Here is a 17,602-nt window from a genome sequence, read left to right on the forward strand (position 1 = left end):
TAGTACTAATAATAATAATAATAATAATAATAATAATAATAAACAAAGAAAATCAAAAGTACGTAGAATCTAACGAAAAACGTTCACTAACACGATCAGTATTCAACGAAAGTTAAAGGGATTTAACGAAAAAAATATCTATAAAAAAACAATGTAAAAAAAAACGATATAAAAAACGACGTAAACTTCTAGAGAACTTACGTATATAAAAAAAAGAGGGATTTAGTACGACTTCCTTTGAAATCGTAAAATATAAGTATACATGTATATAAATATATATATATATACGTAATTATATATAAATGTATACATATAAGCAAAAATTTGGAACTATATATTGTAAAATATAAAATACTGTCAACTTTGTATATAAACAAAATGAATTTATAAAAAAAAGAGCGAAATAATCTTTTTTCTTCTTTTTTACTGACTAAAGTATTGCCACATTTTTTTAGCTGCTATTTTGCAGCGTTTCAGTAAAATATTAAATAACTTGAATTTAAAACTGAAAAATTTGTTTAATTCGACAGAGAATTGCAAATGTACTCGAGGCTTTTAGATCAAGATATAATGATTAAAATAATGTTGAATCGATAATTAAAAGAAACATATTTTTCACCTCAATAAGAAATTGAAAGACATTACATATTAATCGGTGGGATGACTCGTTTGCATCCTTATATACATATCTCCATTTGCACAAGTTCTAGATTTGTATAAATGTTATTTGTATTCAACGATTTTAGATTGAATAATTGAAAATAAGTCTTTAAAAATTAAAACTAAATTGAATCATTTAATTAAATTCAATTAAAAAAAAACTTATAATATTTCTTTCCTGTCTTGATAGTTAGCTTAACTCGATAATAAGTAGCTTCTTTGTGTTTTACATCAAGCCTTCATAAAAATATGTTTTGTTTCTCATACATACAGTAGTATGGCAAGACTCTTTATATCAGGCTCTAATCTAACACTTCTAGAGAAAATCATGGCTTTCCTCTTCTGTGTGCATAAAAACACTCTCTATGTCTTCCCGTATTCTTTTGATCATGTACATACGCATATGGCACACTTTTTGGAGATAAGATCTACGCGTACATATCTCAAAAACAATACCTGATATACAGGTAATAAAAACTGTGCATATTGCTGAAAATCTTACATAATTGTCACAGCTTTTGCACTATTGTACTAGGACATAGAGAGTCAGCAGAATCACGGACTGTTTGTAATCGTAGAAAATTTACTAAAGCGGAAATTAAGAAAAGCGATTGAATCAACTCTCACTGGCTAAGAGTGCCCATATAATTTATCAGTTTTGTTACCTCTTAATCGAGGTCTTCCCCTGCTCTCAGAAATCTTTAACGTGTCCCAAAAAACTGAGGTCGTGCGTTTGATAGTGGCTGGACGTAGCAAGTGGCGTGACGCTCGATTGATGCGCCACATTAACGGCCGTCAAATGATGATGATGCAATGAATGATGAGACGTATGCGAATGAAGAATATTATTTGGATGGGGAACTTGAAAGTTCCCTGGTGGCGGGGCTCAGGATAGGAGAGGTCCTGGATGTCCACCAGATAGAACAGATGATGCGGTGACAGCTGTAGTCTGCATATTTGAAACGTTATTTTGCTGTTGATTTTGTTGTGTACCTATAGACAGAAAGATTGTTACCTTAATAAAGAAATTTTTGTTTTAATCGACCATTACGCTGACAAAATATATCCAAGTTCTTACCAGCATTTTGACTCAGCTCAGCTTTCACCCTCCTTGCAATGTGGCTTCGAGTGTGCTTCCTTAAATGATCTTTACGATAAAACCCTTTTCCACATTCTGTGCACACGTGTCGCTTCTCACCAGAATGTATAACAAAATGTAACGTTAACTGTTCTTTTCTTTTGAAAGCTTTTAAACAAACGGTACAAACGTAAGGACGTTCGGGATTGTGACTTTGTTTATGACGTGTAAGATGATCCTTTCTCTTAAGACCTGCACCGCAGATATCGCAAACGAATCTTCGTTCTAAAGTATGTCCCAGAAGATGTTGTTCTAATAATTCACGTTCTGGGTATGCCATATGACATTCTGGACAACAATATAATGTAGAGCCATCTAGAGCTGTAGTTAAGCGAATTTCTCCTGGTTTTGGACGTGGTTTCTTTTCTTTAGGAGCCTTCTTCTTCTTCTTCTTTTTGTTGTTTGGTGACATCATTATATTAGGTGTTGTCGTAGTCGCTACAGCTACTGATGTGGTTTGTGCCATTTCTGATTCTTTCTTAATGCTTTCTGCAGAATATTTTAAGAAATGATGTAAACTTAATGGTAAAGTACTAGCTGGTAAATGACTGAGATAATCTGCCACTGTGGATCCAGGGGTAGCCAAAGATTGCCATGTAGCGGGCATAGTTGCAGGAGTTTGAGTATGAGCATGTTGCTGATGATGTTGATGCATTGTATAATCTTGTTGGCTACCATTTGTTGCTGTTTCTCCATTGCGCTGTTGCTCATCTGCTTTTTTCTCCTTATTTTTATCTTTATCCTGTAGGAGATTGCAAACATCTTGTTGATTTATAGTTTCGGTTGCTTGCTGAAAAGGTTCAATTCTCTATAAAGTGTTTCTACATTTAGCACTCTAAATTAACATTCAAAGGTACAGCAGGCATACCTGATGATACGAACGCTTCTCTGGCATTCCAGGCGAATTAGAGGGCCGCTGTTGAACTGGTTGGGCTTGGGAATATGGCACATTTGGGTAATGATGAACATTGCTGTTGGGATAGCTTGCTTTATTGTTCATCATCACTTGTGACTGAGCAGATTGCACGCCGTTGCTTTCAGGACGGTACTTTCCCATAACCGGCACTCCAATTGGAGGCTGGTTGGGAAAATGATTAGCGTAACGTCCGCCTGCACCGCCGGAGCCGTCGGTTGCGAACTGGTGAATACTTGGAATAGTACCGGGAAAATGACTTCCGAACGGCGGGAAATTCATTGCAAACCGTCAATCAAATACCTGGAAAGTCGTAAAAAAAAATTAGAATTGGCATAATTATGTATGACAACACGTTACACTTTACAAGTTACAGGATAGTTTCGTGGAAATTCATCTGTCAACCAACATCCTTCAACATTTCCCCACAATTTACAAGAACGCGTTATCGCTAACACACTAATAGACGTTGAGAAAATTGTAGATGTCAGCCAGTGACATGTGTCCATGAGATACATTGTAACCGTCCAAATGCAAATCGTGCCATCATCCGAGGGAAAACATCATAGATACGGAAATAATTTCTTGGCGACATCCGCAATAATAACAGGAAAGGTGTTTCACGAATACTTGACACGCCGCACGAAGATATGTATCTGGCGCGTCTTGCTTGAACGACGCCCGAGTATTTACTCACAGCGACGTCCCTCTCCCCATGTTTCTTCGCCGTGGAATCGAATCCTTTCCTCGGAGGGGGGTCTCCGAGAGGTGAGAGTGAGCGTAGGGGCAGATTTTTACAACACGAGAGACACAAGAAGCAAGAACACCACGCCACCGCCGCCGCTGCGTCAGCCGTCTGTCACGAGGAAGTACACACGGGAAACGGTCGCGTTTCCCTTCTTAAATTGCACGATTGTTACAGAAAAGAGTAAATCTTCACAGGAAATATCGCGGAACTGCACGTCTTCGTGTAACAAGGATTATAAACGATTTACTGACTATAGAAAAGGGTACAATACGGAAAAAAGACGTTAAAAAACGAATATTGTAAGCGGCCGGGATCGTCACGATGCGGGGGAAGGGTAGCCGTAGAGGGACGGCGGCGCGGAGAACGGGAATCAGAGGACGGGAAGAATGAAGGAGAACGGGGGAGGACGCAGGGGGGATGATCTGGTCAAAGGGATGGGTAGTATGCGCGCAGTGGAATGGAGTGTGAGGGGAAAGTCTCGGTCTTTCCCCTCTCGGCACCTAGTCGATACGCGGGGGCCGAATTCGCACGAAATTCAGCAGAAAATGGCCGTACCGAATGCGAAACATCACGAACGTTAATTAACTAATTCTAAAAATTTATTACAAAATCACCTTACCATTTAGTAGTTAGCAGCTTGTGTTCGCCTGGTCAAGATTTTCACGAAATCGAGAATCTCCGAAAAAGATCCCCCGCTCTATGTGTGTGCCGTTGACACCTGTCCCTCAAGTCGGTGCCCCCACCCCATCCGTCCGCCCTCTACTGTGCCAGCCTCTTAACTATTTTTTCTCTCTCCCGGCTCTCCTCGCAACCGCGCCGGCGAAAATGCCCGAATCCATCGGGGTTTTAACTTCGAATTGCTCCCGACGACCTGCCATTATTTTCTCTCTCTCAGTACCATGAGTGTAAGAAGAAGTCAGCTATATGCTCGCAGCTTCGAGGAATAGCACCAATCAGAAGAAGTACAGAGTGAAACTTAACGAGTAATATACCATTGATTTTACGATCTTATATTTTTTTAATTAACAGTTAATCATTGGTATCTAACTGTACAATTATTTCTGAATACGAAATCAAATTATAATGTAAGAATCTTTAAGTACATCGAAATTGTTGTAATGAATAATTTATTTGTAAATGAATTAGAAGAGTTTATTAATAAAATTGAAATCCAATATATTATAATATAAAAAAAATGTGGAATCCTTACACCCATAAATAGAATAGTATTAATACAAATATACAAATGATAGATCTAAAAGATTAATCAATTCTCCTGTACAGATTATCGGTTAATAGATTATTTATTTAAAATGCGTCAATATATTTTAAATATTAACAACATCTCATGATCAATATTTAACAAATTATAAGTAGGTGACTCAATAATACAAAAAAGTTTTATAATTGGTTAATCAATAAAAATTTGTTTATATTAAATGTATGTTTTATTTTAGCTATTTTCTCCAATATTAATGTAAGTAACAATGAAAATGACTTATAGACTATTCATACTGATTATGATAATAGCTATAATAATATGATAATAAAATAATAATTATATTTCTTGTACAGCTATACCCACTGCCTTTGATAATGATACTTACAATAAAAAGTATTTTTTTTGTATACATACATCTTTTTCTCAAATAATTTTGAGTGTACCATGATTGATTAATAAATCAGATGGTTTATTTCCAACAACTGTTTGCTGTACTTCTGTCGTGCATTTTAATATAATACGAAAAAGTCATTTCAAATACGACCAACACAAAGAAGAGAACTGCGATGTCTCCTCGTAAAAATTATCAGTTTAGTAAGTAAAACAAATTAAATACTATACAAAATAAGTTACACTAACTTATTAGAATTTCTAGAAATATTAGTGGTTGTAGAAATGCTTCTCTTCAAATTTAAATATTTATATAGACTTAATAGCCAGTCGTATTTCGTGATAACCTTTGTGATGTAACCTTCGTGATGTAATAAACGAATACTATATGAAATAATGATGTACGTATATCCAATTAGTTATTTTTAAACTTTTGTAATAATAAATTTACTTGTTTAGATTGATTTATATTAATAAAGCCGAAAATACATATCCCTCTTCACAAAAGTAAACGTCAACTACCCAATGTGTAGATACAAATGTAAAATTTTACATTTATTTAGCAAAACGCAGCGTTCTCTTTAAAATATTAGTTGTTATTCATGGTTTTTACGATACACTCTTCCTGCAGGTCTTGATCACGTAGAGAACAAGTGGAATAAATAAACGGACTCACTTTATATTTGCACGACACTTTTTTCGCTTCTTGTGCACGGTAAATTGGTTGTATTTACAGCCTTGCTTTATGTATTATTTCGTTTCTTTTCGCATTACGTATTTTTTCTCCTTATATTTATTATAAAAAAAAAAGAAAAAAAAAAGAAAAGATTAACTTTAGCCGAAAACTCGATTGCCTTCTGTGTGACGAATCCAGTTCGCGCTTTCAAAAATATATTTTTATATTTATATATATATATGTATATATAAACTTCTTTATTTAATTCTAACTTGCGTCATGGAACTGGATTAGCGACAAAAACATTTTGAATTCAACGAGTAGGGAAACTCGTTTTTTATCTTTTTCTTGTTTTTTACACGTACGCTATAACGTGTACGCAAAAATGAAACTTCGTATGTACGAACTTCGTTCGTCAGTCAGCTCAGTGCGTTTTGCAGAATAATTATAACCATACATTAATCTGGCCTACGACTTCCTTAAGAAGCTGATGGTGTACAAACTTTGAAATGCGACGGCTCGTCAGTAAAAGTATCTTTATTTGAAGATACAGAAAAAGTCTCAATTTTGCAACACCACTACTAGGCAACGATAACCACCATCAACGAATTTTTTTTACACGATACCAATTTGACTATGAGATTATAGAATTCAATCGGCAAGAACACCTTGCCTTGCACGACCTCTAGCTTGCTGATGATTAAATCGGAAGAACCGCCCAGGTTGATTCGGGGCGGTATGCTGCTGCTAATGCTGCTGCTGCTGCTGCTGCTGCTGTTGCTGCTGCTGCTGCTGTTGTTGTTGTTGTTGTTGTTGTTGTTGTTGCTGCTGCTGCTGCTGCTGTTGCTGCTGCTGCTGTTGTTGCTGCTGTTGTTGTTGATGATGAAGCATAGCCATTGCACCAGTTTCTGCAGCAGTTGGAAGAACAACCGTGGACTGTTCACTAACGGCTATCTGGTGAATCTGTGCCTGAGATCCTTGGCCTACTTGTATTTGAATCTGTTGTAATTCAGACACTGATGATTGTTGCTGTAATTGGTCTGCTTGTTGCTGCAATTGTTCCGCCTGTTGCTGTTGCTGATCTGTTGGTTGTTGCGAATTTTGGGAAGTATCGGCAATATTCGAAGGATCTTCTTTGATACGTTTTGCCAAATGAGACCTAGCATGTTTCCTCAAGTGATCTTTGCGATAAAATGCTTTACCGCATTCGGTACAAACCTCAGTTTTCTGTCCAGAATGTATAACAAAATGAAGATTTAAGTGCTCTTTTCGTTTAAAACCTTTCATGCAAACTGAACAAATAAAAGGTCTATCTGGATTGTGACCCAATTTATGCCGTTCTAAATGTTCTTTACGTTTCAAACCTGCACCACAAATGTCACAAATAAACCTTCTTTCTATTTTATGTCCAATAAGATGTTGTTCCAAAAGTTCTTTCTCAGGATAAGCCATGTTACATTGAGGACAACAAAATAGCGTCGTACCATCGAGAGCAGTAACTATGCTCACTTGACCTGGCTTCGGTTTTTTTGGTTTTGGAGGTTTTTTCTTGTACTTCTTTTTTCTCTTAGGTTTTGTACCGGGTTCCTGTTCTTCAACAACATCAGGAATGATAGCGGTTTCCCCGCTTGCTACGGTAATCTGCACAGCTTGTTCACCAGATGCAGTGCTTCCAGATGCATCTAAACCATCAGTCCCTAAAGGACTCGACTCAATAGTAGCTTCTCTCTTTATTGTTTCTGCAGAAAATTTTAAGAAATGCTGTAAACTAAGGGGCAAGGTACTAGCGGGTAATCTAGAAAGATAATCAGCAACAGTTGATCCTGGAGTTGCGAGACTTTGCCAGCTTGCGGGCATAGATGTAATATATTCTTCTCCACTTTGATTCCCTTGATTTTTAATGCTACCCCTCTTAATGAGAGCGACTGGAGTTGTTCCTTCCTTTACATCTTCTTTCGATTCTTCCATACCTTCGCGCAAAATCAAGTCTTGTGGAATCTGTGCGACGACGGTTAATCCTTCAGGTGCTCCTGGTAGTTGCACTGTTTGTTGAATAGTTTGTTGGGATGTGGTGGTAACTGCCGTGGACGTACTCTGAGTCGTTTGATCGGATCTAAAATATATATATTTCTATATATACTCTATATGTGTAATCGTTAATTAAAATACAAAATATCATATTATGTTGCAAATTACGCCGTAATATATTAAGAACATTCTAAATAAACGACGATTCTTACGTTTGCGTCGTAGCCACGGTGTTTTGTGGTTGCACTTGAATCTGTACTCCATCTGCGCCTTGTTGACTATACGCAACGGTAAGAACTGTTGCTGCACCCTGAGGAAACTGTCCCAAAGAGATTGGGGCCAAATGATACTTGGGTTGATCACCGCTATTTCCACTTTGCGATACACTGGGATTGACCACCTGGATTTGGACGGTTTGCTGCTGTTGCGTGCCATCTTTTCCAGGTACAGTGATTGGCAGCGTAATAATTTGCTGCTGTTGATTATTACCACCTTGAGCCACTGCGAACCCGTTCGGATCGACCGGCCTCAGATAATGAACTCCACCTTCGCCACCGGATAAAACGCCAACGACCTGACCACCAGTGGGTAGGTTTTGGGTAAATTTAGCGGTTGCAAACTGATGAACCGTGCCCGTCGGTAGCGAGCCTGTTGTAAAGCCGGGAAAAGGCGTGAAATTCATCTTCCACTATAATTAAATCTGAAATTCAAACAAAATACAGTTAGCTTTGATATGATCAAATAGCCATGAAATTAATGAATTGTTAATATTAATATTGTTTAACAAGAAACGTTTAAACGAAATACAATATTTTTCAGCAATGTAAATGTTCACGTTGAACAAATAAACGAGAACGTAAATAATAATTGAAAATTAAAAGTTGAATTTTGGATTATCTATTTACTAAATTAATTACCAAATTCGACAGGCACACATAAAATCATATTAAATTGCTATAAAGCAGTCAACATCTTATAAAGCTGAAAATATATATACATCTTTTTTAAATTGTATTTTCTTTAAATGAAACATATTTATAAGTGTTACGCAAGAAACAAATAGAGTATCAAACACTTGATAACAGATACGTATTTACATATCATATTACACAACTACACTCACTTTGACGCATGAATATTGCTGTCGAAATGCATCAACCTTCGATATTTCAAACTGTTTCATAGAATTCACAGATACTCTCTAATCCCTTAATGTTTCGTCATCAGATATGTCCGAAGTAAAGTAAATACATCATGTTTGTACATGATCATGTTGCTAAATACGAGAAACAAATTGCAAGTCAATAATCATGCATAAAAACTAATTGATCTGAACATTATACTTCATGTATCGCATATATCATATCTAGAAATATTTCTTTCTTTCTTTTTTCTGTCATTTATTTTTATCCATTACTAAATGCCGATAACATTCGATTTATTGTATTCCATTTTCTATGTTCGTTTCCTGTACTCAGTATTAGCTACAGGTGGTTGGAGAACTTGTACACGACTGCTGTTAAAAAGTTTCGTACTATATGAGTTTCTACAGTTTAACGGCTATCAACGAGAAGATCCCCCGCATAATGTGTGTTTCTCTATTTGTCTGCTACCCGCGATGGTATATGTATACCATAATAAATACGTCAAGATCAAGGTTGAGTTGAACGGCATGCATGAGACAAGTGAATAGCCATCTATTTGATCTAAAGATACAGTGGTTAGCAATTGAACTGGGCTCTCACCCCACCACTCTTGCCCTTCTCATGTTTGGAACGGTGCATTTGATAACAGCACCCAAAGCATTTATTCGTGAAAGTGGTGAAGTTAAACGTCGAGTGTCCCGCCACCTCTACTGTCGAAGTCTTAACTTCAGACCTCTTGACCATGTGTTGGTATGTGGGGGTGGGGTGAGAGATCCCCCACTTCACCCCCTCCCCCACCTCAAAGGGATCCGGGAGCAGGGAGGATAGTCGTCGAAGTGGCCCAGGATTGCACCCCACTCCACCATGATGGTGCCAACGGGGGTAGGGGGTAGGAGCTCTCGACAAGGGTAGGGGGGAACCCATAGGTGGGAAAACGGGAACCCACCGCGAAATAGAGCCCGAGACTCACTCTCTTCCTCGCACCAACACTCGGAATATCGCGAGAATAGGACGGGAAGGAACGGTAGATCGCTGTGTAGGTGCGTAAGCGTGTGCCGCAAGCTCGAAAGGGTAGGGGTATGTCAAGAAAGAAGGGAGACGATCCTCGACATACCGGGAACTCCCCGGGGAGGGGAACGCGAAATATCGGGAGAGAACATACGAAGCAGACATCGCGGCAGACGAAGTGGGACACACCGATGACTCTCGCCCTTGATCCACCCGTGGGTAGGGAAGGAGTAGAAAACGGGTGAGGGAGAGAGAGAAAGAGAAGAGGTTAGGTTACCCGTGCACCTCTCCTCCTTTCGACGTACCGAGGAGGGTGCCGTGTCGAATGGACGATTATTCCGTGCCAGCAAGTCGTTGCGGGTGGTTGCACGGCTTAATAAAAAAAAAAAAAAAAAAAAACTACCGTAACGTGAACACGCATAAACGAACGCACTGCGGATGCGTTTTTCGACTTTCGCGGAATGGCGTGTGCGACTGACCGGTCAGCCTCGCCGACGTACCGTTGTTGGACGCTTTTGCAAGACGCGCATGTCGTAATGGCGCCGATTCTCTTAAGGTTCAACATATCTCTCTCACACTATACAACTATCTCTCTCACGTACACGCATCGAAGAGAGCATGTCTGAGCATTCGCGGTTTCTAGAGGAATTCTAGTGTCTCGCATGATATTGGGGGCAGCGTTCGTAGAACGGAATAGCTCTGGGGCATTGTGCAATCAGATATGCTTTTTACACGCGCCCAGGATAAAAAAAACTCGTTTCTTGGAAGCGTAATAAGATAGGGTATAACTGAAATACGAAGCTACTGTAAATGGTATCATGAGGGCGACTATCAGATGATGAACAGGTAAAGGTAAAGCAATATTACGATTGTGTAAACATTGAAGCCGAGCGTGTACGGACGGCAGTTAAGTAAACGGGTGGACAAGGTTACCACGTCAGCACATTCGGTGATACATCGGCCATGATGGAATTGAGTACACGGTGACGCGAGAAAATAGCACAGGTCCGTGAAGCCGATGCTTTGTTCTCTCGATGGTTATTCCCTCTCTCCCTTTTGCCCTGCGTCTCTCCCTCCCTTCGGTGCTCTTTCGATCGCGCATCGGGAGACGTTACGTGGAGAGGAAGTAGGAAAAAGATCGGGCGAGTTGGCAGAGGCGAGAGCAGGGCAGAGGCGAAACGGAGGACAGAGTAGAGCCAACAGAGGCACAGGCAGGGCTGTTGTTTACACCCCCACCTCGACGGGTTAGAGGCAGCGAGATGCCACGGAGGGGCCTCCGAGACCTCGGTGGGCACCCACCACCACGCAATTTCCAACCCCACCAGCCTCTCAACCACTGTCCGCACCTCCAACCACCCCACCAAAGCCAGCTCGAGCCAAGCCGTGAGCCACGACGAGGGCCCCGCGACGATTTTAGTGTCTTGGGGTGGGTGCTCTGTGGCCACCGTTTCGCGGTTTCTCGTGCACGTTTCGCATTAGGAGTAAAGCGCGTAAAGATTCGTGGGGCGGCATCGTCCGCGGACTCCTTCAACTCGCTCTAGTTTACGTACGAACGTATAGGTGCACGCGAGTTCCTTGCGTACAAGACAATCATCCACGAGGAAATGCGTGTCCTACTTACCCACGAGCAGCTGTGGCTCCCTTGTGCACTCCTTTCGGCGTACTGCTACTACTGTCGCTGCGTCGGAAGCTTCGCGTAGTACAGAGACCGTCCGCCTGGCTGGCTCGCCTGCGTCGTTCTCAATCTTCACCGCGGCGGCAGCAACTTTCTCATTTCTACGTATACGTTCGCCGTGCCACGGCTCTCTAGTTAGCCACGGCTACTGCTTACGGTGCACACGTCATACGAGACGCATGTCCAAATGAACGTGTCTTTGATGATCGACGAGTCGTGACTCGTGATAAATTCGCGCACTACTGGCAGTCTTCCTGCGGTAACGGCAAGCCGCGACGCGCACTCATTTCCGGGTTTACGACAGTCGAGTTCGATCGAGTATGGCCCCGGTCGGTAGGTAAGCGTGGGTCTTGGGCCGGCCAACGGGGAATGAATTCGAGCTAACGGTACATAGCCACCCGACGGTGGCCACACGTTAACTCGAAGCGCCGCAATGCCAGGCCACTCTCCTGAAAACCACGAGCTGTGAAAGTAGACACCCTCCTTCTTCCTACGGATCCCAGCTTTATCTTGAATGACCTCGTCTCACCGCCCTCGTCGAACGCATTCTTGTTTTCCAGTTAGTAAATAAAAATACGTTTAACCGCGAAAACTTACGCTGCTATTAATATTCTATCGGAGAAATATCAACTATGGCGGCGGTTACGCGCGGAGTATATTGTGAGAGCGAGGGGAAAGCGGCGCGTGCGCGCTTGTCGATTAAACAGTCAACTCTTATGGTACCGTTCTATTTACAGGTATTATAATAATCTTAACAGTTTTACAAGAGTCGCGAACTTTCGAAAAAAATGTATAACAACGCAAAAAACACCTGTCCGTCGCTCTGTCTTACTCTCAGTTACTTCGTTTCCTCTACCACTACAAAGCGACACTAACTCCGTGCGCACCTAGCGGAGACTGAAGTGAGGTTAGGTCGAGAATCGATATTTCGATACTTCGATGGCCGCCATATTTTCATGTTATTGCGCGCGTTATATGAATGATTTAATATAAAATTAGCCTTTCTAATACCTTAAACCTTTATTGCAAATAAAATACATATTTGTAATATGATATAGGGATAATAAAAACAAATTAAAGAACCTTAATATTTTCTTTCTTTTACAACATTTTTATTATAAATATGTTACTTCATACTTTCACAGTCTCAAAATACTTTGCAATCTAATAAACTTTTACAATAAAAATATAATTGATCAACGACACATTATTTATGTAGAAACATCAATTTAATGTAGTAATTAGTATAGTATGCTATAACAATAATGAAATATAAATTATCAATAATCATTCAAATTATAAATTCATTAATCGTAATTACACAAATTTTAATTCTATGTCTTTCTATCTAAGCTGTCATTTTACTAAAAATTTTAAATATTTACTTTCTTTTTTACATACACAATTGCATTACATTGAATCAACATTTAGTAATATATAAATAATAAATCGTTATTAAAATTTTTCTGAAAATTGAACTTTTTAAGATTTTGTATAATTTCATTAATAAACATATACTGAGGAAGAATGAAAATAATGATATGCAAAAAATGCTTAATGATTAGGAATTATAATTTGAAAAGCAGGGTATCAAAATGAATCGGACGTTCTCTGAATACGTTCCACATATAAAGAGAATAATAACTTATTACTTTCATAATAAAATGGATTTTCAACAGCATCCAGATCAGGTTTATATTCCGCTATGTAACTACTTTGACTAGAACTACATCCGTCATACAGCGGTGACCCTTGAGAAAGTTCTGAATAATTTGGTGATGGCATAAAGCTTCTGCTACAGCAATCTGTATCCATATTTTCAGTTATATTTTCATGCATGCCTGATAAACCATTAATGTGAAGGTTATTAATTCTTTTACTTAATGGCATAAATTCACTAGATTCTTCTTCTGCATCACGCCCTCTTTTTCTAAATATCATGAACAAAAGTAAATTAGTGGAATGAAATCCAATGAATTATATATGTTACTTAAAAGAGTTGTGTCATTACACACATCATCAACAAAAACTAACCTGTTAGTCCGAGTCATTCTTGAGTTAATATACACTTTTAGTAACAAAATTTTAATACAAATATATTCTTAACCACTGCATATTATGATAATTATAACTTTTTTTACTAAAATAATTAGTGTCGTATGTTCTTCAAATTCATGCACGTCATATACGTTTGTCAAGAAAACAAAGCTTGATTACACAAATCGACAATATACTCCAATATTCTTGCCTGACTATAGTTCCATCTTCAGTTGATAGAGTGCGTAAGTGACATGTTTTTAACTCAATGCTTTAACTTTTAAATAACAATAATTTTAAAAAAATGTAAAAGTTAGGTATTAACTGAGAAAGTACGTTATATTCTAAAATAATTATAAGTTTTGTTCAGATAGTAAAATCTTTAATATAATTCACAATAAATGTCAATCGAAGATATCATATAAATTAATAGTTCAATTAATTAATTGTTAACAAAAAAAAATCATTTTAATTTATACATAAAACATTTAGTGAAACATAGTTTCAATATCGTTATTATTTTATTTGAAATATACCAATCGTAAAAAATTGTGAATTGCGTGATAAGGAAGAAAACATGAAAACCGAGGAGGAGAAACATATAGCAAATAGAACATCTTTTATTATTATGATGAATTAGAAATTTTCATATTCAAAATATACATAGTTCTGATTCATCTTTTGCATACAGTATATCTATTAATTTCCTGGTACCTTACGCTTGTTACCTACAATTTCTAATTGCCATTACTAGTATTTTGTGACTCACGATATAACCATCGATCATTCAGTTACCGACCGGAAGCAGTACATACGTATATGAAGTGCACATAGGAAAACATTATAAGGTATCTTTATTAAAAATAACTGCATAGTATTAATATATCATTTATTAAAGAATATTATGAATTATCAAAATTTTTATTGATGTAGTTATTTCCAAACATTTGAAAAACGAGTGCCACGTTTCCAAAATATAAATACGTTGATTACTTTACATATCTTTATGCATATTTTAAGGTACATATTGTCCTCAATTAGATATCTTTTCCAAGGAAATATAATTTTCAAGATAGGAATTAAATTCCGGAACTAAATTATCTTTCTTCACGACACAGCTAATTTTAAGATCTGTCGGTAGATGTATACATACATATACTACTTGTACTTTTTTGCACTTTAACCTATTAAACTTTTAATATTTTTATATGGCAAATGATCAAATGGTATTTAACAATAAATACTACTTCTTCTGTTTTTTATGGTAATTTTATTAATACATTACATTTATTTAAATACCGAGAAATATCTTTTACAGAACAGATAAGAAAATTCGGATAACTGGTTTACATAAGAAACTGTAGTATCTTAAACACATAGTCGCATTTTGTGTATGCTAGTCACATGACCGTTAACTAACTTATCAATGATGATTTCGCATAGATACTTCAAAATACTTCAAGATATTTTCTTTATCTAATATTGAATTTTTTAAATATTTTTCTTTGATAATTCAGATATTAACGAAGTACATTTATTCCGAAACCCTGACGTGTAACCATATATAAAAAAATATTAAAGCGCTTACTGTATTTCACAACATCATGACGAACTGTACTTGATAAAATAAAATTCTGACTAGTTTTACTTACTACTTTTATTATAATATTATTTATATCCAACTTAACACGATTTTGTTTACCAGGATCAAAAATATTAAAATAATTTATTCCACACCTATCGAATAAATCTTATTGTACATCTCGATCATAAACTATATAACACTAGAGTTACCAGAGAAGTAAAAATAATTTGTTTCAGACTTTTTGTTTCTGCAATTACTAAAAATTCGTAACAAAATTTTTAATAAAGTTAATGTCGATTTTTATTCAACCAGAAACGTAATCATGTATACTTCTTATATTTTCGATGTCATTTTAATTATTATTTAATTAAAATGATTTATAATTATTATTATTATTATTTCAGATAATTTATCTGTGTGTGTTATATTTAAGTACGCATTACAGGTCGGTAGTTCTAGTGTTAATATACTTAAAGGCAAAAAAATCGTATTGTAAAAAATACTTTCACAAAAGAACCTTCATAAAACATCAAAGGGAGTTGAGTACATGCACTTTCAGTTATATCGATTTCCATTAACATATCGAGGCCGTTTATAGTAAAAGATTTAAAGCTTCATATGAACCATCCATATTTGGCGCTTCTACACATGCTTCGCCTGTGGAACGTGGGTGTGAACGCACCCTCGTTAGTTGTTACTACGAACGAGTCGCTCCAATTGCACCGTGATACGCATGTTGATGAGCTCAATTAATTTCAGATGATTTCCCGAGAAAGAGAGTTACGGAAAACGCGCCGTTACTATTAGGAAGTCGGAAACACATTTGTCGTCTGGGAAACGTTTATCTCATAAGATACTGGCATCCGTAGGATAACGAGAATTTTACCACAGAAAAAGGAAACGTCTGGAAACTTTTAGAATATTCTGTTCTTTATCTTCAAATTCTGAAAATTTTTCTTATCTATTAAATGGTAAAATTTTACTTTTATTCCGAAGAAACTAATTTTTTATTATTTTTTTTTGTTTAAGGTTAATGATAATTTATTGTCTTTCTACTGGATGATGAATTACTACATGAAAATTGTTCAAATGAAAAGATAATAATTCCAAATGAATGTAATGTAAGGAGTGTAATTTGGAAAATCTAAATTATCGTAAAGTAATTCCAAATAAAGAGACGATGATTTTCATAGATTTTAAGAATTTTAACCTTAAAATTTTGTACACAAATGACTTGGAAGATTCGTTGGCCGATAGTGGGTCTGAATATACTTTCTAAAAGAGAACGCTTGGCCAATACTCTGTATCGATATTTTTGTGATTAATCGTACACTGTGTGTGGATTTAGGTAAACCGTTAATCTATTTTAACCTTCGTAGTTGTAATGATAATTTCTATTTCGTAGTCGTGTTGGTGGTATCGAGTTAGGTATATACTTATGTATGTTAAGACATTCAATGTATCCTCGTATCTTTCTACTAACGTGTACATCTGATGCGTCTGTAAAAAGACACCCAACACCTATAAGACACATACATTGAACTACATTAAATACGTATATGCGATGGCCTTGATTCCTAAAGCCGTGAAAAGATCCCGTCGTCAGGTCAATTAAACCAAGCCACGAAGTCATTGACTTTGGGTACACAGCCAATTTCTCTTCGACAGTCTGTAATATAACGCGTCCCAAAAAATTGTGCATCAAGAATAATTCCTGTATAATCTTGTACACAGAATATATATTCGGTAATTTTAACTTACTCTCTTGATGCTTTAACATAAACGTCAATAATAGTGGATTGCATTCATAATTTAATCATGTTTTTTACAGGAGGGAGGTTACTGTGAGATAAAGTTAAAAATGGCTAATTCCATTTATGGGCATGTGTTCGAATAAAAACGATTGCTCAGCGGATGAGTAAGATTTCAGTTTTGGCATGTTTATTCGTTAAACCTGAGAGTACACGTCAATGAGATACGACAGGAAATTGAGCCACTCCCTTGACGAAGGAGGAGCACCAGTTTCGCATGCAGTTCCCAAGATATGCATGATAACGAAACCTACCACACCACTTTTATCTCAACTTCATTAACGATACAATCGAATTTATCTCGCATGAGATATAAAAATACATTTATTAAAAATATTATCACGAGGAAGACAAATCTCGCTCTCGAAATAAAGTTTCTACACTATGCGAGTGCATAGAATACATTGTACATAGAAGGTATACATACAGGTTTAATTAACGAACACGTTGTACCAAGACCAAGTCGGCACGCGTATCGATCATGAAGCAATTTCAACTTTATTCGAGACACATAGACCCCACGATGTGGCCAAGCCGATGAGTAATCAGAAAGCCTTCCCCGGCGC

General features: G+C 37.2%; 2 protein-coding genes across 2 annotated transcripts; both read right to left on the minus strand.

Moving 5' to 3' along the window:
- Window positions 1-1,257: 1,257 nt before the first annotated feature.
- On the minus strand, window positions 1,258-12,630 carry LOC108554377 (zinc finger protein 1). Its single transcript, XM_017909637.1, has 6 exons — window positions 11,550-12,630; window positions 7,988-8,475; window positions 6,502-7,860; window positions 2,667-2,994; window positions 1,739-2,588; window positions 1,258-1,653 (listed from the first exon to the last, which is right to left on the minus strand). Exons 2-6 carry the CDS (start codon window positions 8,455-8,457, stop codon window positions 1,547-1,549), a joined length of 3,114 nt encoding a protein of 1,037 aa, XP_017765126.1. The 5' UTR covers window positions 8,458-8,475; window positions 11,550-12,630; the 3' UTR covers window positions 1,258-1,546.
- Window positions 12,631-13,191: 561 nt separating this feature from the next.
- Window positions 13,192-13,842, minus strand: LOC108554400 (uncharacterized). The gene is made up of 2 exons (XM_017909660.1): window positions 13,638-13,842; window positions 13,192-13,533 (listed from the first exon to the last, which is right to left on the minus strand). Exons 1-2 carry the CDS (start codon window positions 13,652-13,654, stop codon window positions 13,194-13,196), a joined length of 357 nt encoding a protein of 118 aa, XP_017765149.1. The 5' UTR covers window positions 13,655-13,842; the 3' UTR covers window positions 13,192-13,193.
- Between the last annotated feature and the right edge of the window lie 3,760 nt (window positions 13,843-17,602).

This window comes from Eufriesea mexicana, unplaced genomic scaffold, assembly GCF_001483705.2.
Source record: "Eufriesea mexicana isolate 0111107269 unplaced genomic scaffold, ASM148370v2 scaffold20249, whole genome shotgun sequence".
Taxonomy (NCBI): Eukaryota; Metazoa; Arthropoda; class Insecta; order Hymenoptera; family Apidae; genus Eufriesea; species Eufriesea mexicana.